Here is a 4,681-nt window from a genome sequence, read left to right on the forward strand (position 1 = left end):
CTTTATGTTTTTGCCCCCCAACAGTTAGAGGAAAGTCCTTTTGTTCCTAGTTGTTACAGTTTTCCCATCTATCATTGCAGTGGTTTGATTAAAAGTTCAAAATTCAATGTTTAAATTTTAACCCAGCCTTTTGTGTTGACTTCATGGCTCATTTTGTAGCATTTAAGCCTATAATAGGATGCCTAGACCTGTTTTTATTTTTATTTTTTTTCGCCCTGTCGCTTCATATTTTTTCTGAAAAAATCCGAGAACCAACAAATTAAATTGGTGTGGCCTTACGCTACTAAGCCCCATTAGCTGGGATTAATATTTAGCAGTTGTACCTCATATTAGGATCATCACTGTAAAGTATATAATAGAAAAGTTATTCTTGTGCCAGGGCGGTTTCATACACACATACACCCATTCTTCTTGACAAAGAATGTAGAAGAATGGGCAGTGAGGGAGAAGTGTGTGTACACAAATCTGTCTCCCGTACAACAATATCTTATTCTTCACCCGTCCGTAAGACATTATTTAGACCTGAGTGATTTCATCATAAAAATGTCACTGACTCCGTAATGTTCCTGTGGCATTGGCCTTGGACTCTACTGTTATGTCGGGTTAACAGCGTAGGGTTGACAAACGACGGGGTTTAGAGTTAACGTGCAGGTGCAGGAGTTTCCTAGTTTAACACGCCGAAGAACGTGTCCCACTTGTCAGTGATGCATGGGGGGATTTCAGGGGGGCTACGGAAAAGTCCAGGGCTCAAGTCTGGAGTTGGTTTAATCTGCAGCGAGGGACCAATAGCCTTGTGATGAGTGGAGAAGAACATCCACACAGAAAGATAAAAAAGGCGGAGGATAGGGAGTGGAATGATTTTCTAATACTGGTACTGTAAGAAGGAGCTATGTCAGGATACACGCCTCTTGACGTCCCGATGTGGTGAAGAATGGGTATTGGAAATGGCACCTGCAGTTTTAACCAAAATTGGTAGGTGGCACCTGTTGAATTAAGAGAGTGTGTTATCCTGACTGGGCTTCTACTTTGCCTGGAATATTTATATTTCATGGCGTTATTCTTAAAAAAATTGTTGTCCTTGAATGTGCAATAAACAGTATTCTCACTGATTCAAAGTTATGGATACAGTTAAAAGTTTTTTTTTCTGTTTTGTCTATTTTCCATGCCAATTGTAAGCACTTAGTATAGTGTATTGTATACAGACAATGGTAGGTATAGAATGATGTACAGTTTTCCATTGTATTATTTATGGCACTGTTTATTTTGCGCTGTCCAAATATCTCTATCCATCGCCATATTTACTGCTTACATGTACTTCTGTGTGAATCTCTGCTGTGCCCTAATGCACAAGATTTGTTGGATGTCAGTGTACTTTATGTGGTCCTTTGTTTAACATCATTGAGTGATGGTAAATCCGGGTGTGATTTAAAGGATGTGTCTTTGCAAGTGGAGAACACCTTTGTCTGCCAAAACGATGACCCTTATGTGCGAAATTAGTATTTCGGATCAGATACTGGAAGGTCGTTACCCAAACCAAGTGTGCTGATACTTCATTTCTTGGTAAATGAACTGCCGAACCGATCCTAATGAATTACGCATATTGGATTCCAGTACAGAAATCACCCAAGCGTGGATTATGGCGCGCGTTAAGTCGCCTCCTCTTGCCCATAAAAATCCTCCGTATCCCGACTTTAATATGTACGTCCACTAATCAAAGACAGCAGAAACGGTGCCGGATTTCCAAAGTCAATAGTTTTGCAGTCCTAAATGGGATGGTACATCAAAGCGTCGGGGCTATATATAGTTGTAATATACGGTGCGATACATGCCCCTTTGAGAGAACTACTACAATGAAGTTGAAGATTGAAGATCTTTTGCTAGAAAAGTGTACTTGAGCATTCCAGATGCGATTTGCAAAACTGGTGAATTGCACGCGTGGCAGGGGGAGGTCTGGACTCACACAGGGTAGATGTGGTACAAGCTTGATTCATGATATTGGTTAGACAACCCTATAACCCTAATTTTTGCAAAGTGGCATTCCAAGAGTAACCAGCCCTTCAGCAGCTGAAAGCTAATATGTAATAGGTGAAGGAAGAAGTTCTCACAATGGCTTGGTATACAATTTTGTAGCACGTTGGCAGAACATACTGCGTCTGGGCTACCCCCCCCCCAGTTTTCACGGTTTTCGTTGGATTTTTGGCCAACATTGCATCAGAATTTTGCCTGTTGCAGACCATATTTTTTCCGACACAACATTTGGACACTACAGACGGTGTGTTAAGCTTATACGCATGAATACGACCTTATATGAGACGTTCTGCCAAAGTGCTATGCACAATACATCACGGGTTTCACACAGGTGCAGTATGTTCTGCCGACGTGCTCAATTTGTATATCACCATGATTTTTTTTGTGCAAAAAAAAAAGACAAGTACAATTCTTCTCCAAAATATGAATGTCATACTTCTCTTTAAAACTTACAATTTGTTTTGATGTAGACTGCCATTTCAAGTATCAAAATATTATTTGCAGCCATATTTGTAGTCGGTATAGACCACCCTTTGGCGGTTAGGTACAAAAATGTATATTACACCGAACGACCTGTTACACCCAATTTTTGCACATTTTAACTGCTGGAGTTGTGTAAAAGCTATCTAGTAATGATGCCCCAACTGTGCTTGGTGGCAACGAGTTCCACTCTACGATAGTTCTTGGAACATACGACCATAAGACTAAATCGTAGTCTGGGTGCCATCCTAGTTAGTTTACCAATGCTTCCATATTCTCTCTTTTTCTCTCTTACTGTAAGAGTGAATTTTGAAAGCCTGTTAAAATGGCACCCTGTGTAGAATGGTAAGGCTTGTGTAGTAAAATATGTTACAGTCTTAGCCAAAAAAATAACGGCAAAGGCATTGAGTTGCCATAAATCCCAACATTTTACTACTTCCAAAGCAAACAAACTTTTTATGTCATCAGCAAAATCAGTCCGGTGTTTTCTAGCAAGGAAATATATTTGATGGAAATCTGTGAAAATTTATGTATTATGATAGATACCGGATTCTATATGAGGAGCCAAGGAGCTTTCTTAGTGTTTTTTTATTGCCCTCAGAGTTCCTCATGTTGTCAGTGACATATGGGCTTTTTTATGCTGACGGTGAAAAATGACAATGAAAGTTTCAAGAGGGAAAAAGTTCATCAACTGGAGGTTACTGGAAAGAATTGTAAATATGTCCCATTTGTGGACTCTTTGCTCCAACTTTTACGAGGTTACTGTACTTGGTATTCCTTTACAAATTGGCTGTTTGGAGAGAAGAAAATGCCAGAAAGCCCATTAGACCCTTCATTAAATCTTGAAGGAAAAATTTGTCTTCCCTTCGGAGGATCTCAAAGACAGAGATCAAGGAGCGAAGTCATGATAGCTGTTGTTTTGGTTTTGTGTTTTGATGTTCATTAAGCCCCGAGGGAAGGCTTATCTTCACAGTTCACGAAGCCTGTGAAATGGAGATTACATTTCCTCTTTGATGATCTAAAGAAAACAAATTGGCCGAAGCCTCTCACATCTTGCAATTTTCAAGATCTTGAATTTTTCATCTCTTGTCTGAGGGGGGAGAGTTACGACCGAGGCGGGTGAGCTTCATCACAGGGAGCCCTAAACATGTCATTTTTATGTCCTTGATTTTACATTAATGTGGTAAATTTTCTTTTCTGGTTGTATAATAGATGCGCCGTCATCCCCAAGTGCCAATGAACAATCCGTCGCCACCTCCACATCGGAGATGCCAACGTATATCAGGTAAGGCTGCGAAACCTGGCGGACGTGCCGTGTTTCCTTAAAGTCATCCCATACAATTTCAGGGCATCATTAAAGTCAATTTCATGGTCATACTTCAAATGTAGTAAGTTAGAATAATTCTATCCCATAGCATACTGATATCTGTGACGCAGATTTGGGTGGCACCCAAATCTGCGTCATGGGTGGCACCCAAAAATAAAGGGACTCCTCACATAGCTTGTATTTGGGCTATTTTGAACACTTCAAGTATGAAGTGTGCTGCAAATGTCAGTACATGTCAATATCAGACAGATTTCCCATTCAGAATATTTCTTATTTGTTCTGGCACTTCAAAATTGCATTGGGTGCCTTCGTTTAAACTTTCTGAAAAAAAAGCCATCCCTCTTTCTATAATGCATTAGACATGCTCCTAATTTGATCTGATATGTTCTCAATTTGATTCTGAGTTCTCTTCATTACTGTGAATGACTATCCGTATACATTTAGACTGTCCCATAGATAGATTTGTCGCCGGTAATGCTGGAATAATAGAGAACAGATCATGTGGTGAGGAATGGAAATCCATTTAGGGACGAAATTTGATATTCTTTCCTCCAGTCACTACCCACCAATCTCGAAATACGACCAGCGGCAGTCTTACAAGATGGACTTCAACCGGGAGTACGAGGAGTACAAGCAGCTGTACGCCAACATCCAGAAGGTTTCGCAGAGATTCAGCGACCTGGAGGCGGAGCTGCGAAAGCTGCCTGAAGGGAGCAATAACTACAAGAGAATACAGAAACAAGTCCTGCAGGAATACGACAAGATCCAAGCTGTAAGTTACACCCGGGGGCAACGAACTGCATTAAATTAGCCCGTGTCACACATTCACGACCTTCCCCCGAACAC

General features: G+C 40.6%; 1 protein-coding gene across 1 annotated transcript in view; it reads left to right on the plus strand.

Moving 5' to 3' along the window:
- The window catches only part of LOC109462427 (RNA polymerase II elongation factor ELL-like), a 38,177-nt gene extending 33,496 nt beyond the window's left edge, over nucleotides 1–4,681 (plus strand). The window contains exons 12-13 of the mRNA XM_019758980.1: nucleotides 3,721–3,793; nucleotides 4,391–4,681. Of these exons, the coding sequence (XP_019614539.1) occupies nucleotides 3,721–3,793; nucleotides 4,391–4,646 (329 nt within the window). The 3' untranslated portion in view covers nucleotides 4,647–4,681. The remainder of the gene's footprint in view (nucleotides 1–3,720; nucleotides 3,794–4,390) is intronic.

Source organism: Branchiostoma belcheri, unplaced genomic scaffold, assembly GCF_001625305.1.
Source record: "Branchiostoma belcheri isolate BF01 breed outbred unplaced genomic scaffold, Haploidv18h27 scaffold116, whole genome shotgun sequence".
Classification (NCBI taxonomy): Eukaryota; Metazoa; Chordata; class Leptocardii; order Amphioxiformes; family Branchiostomatidae; genus Branchiostoma; species Branchiostoma belcheri.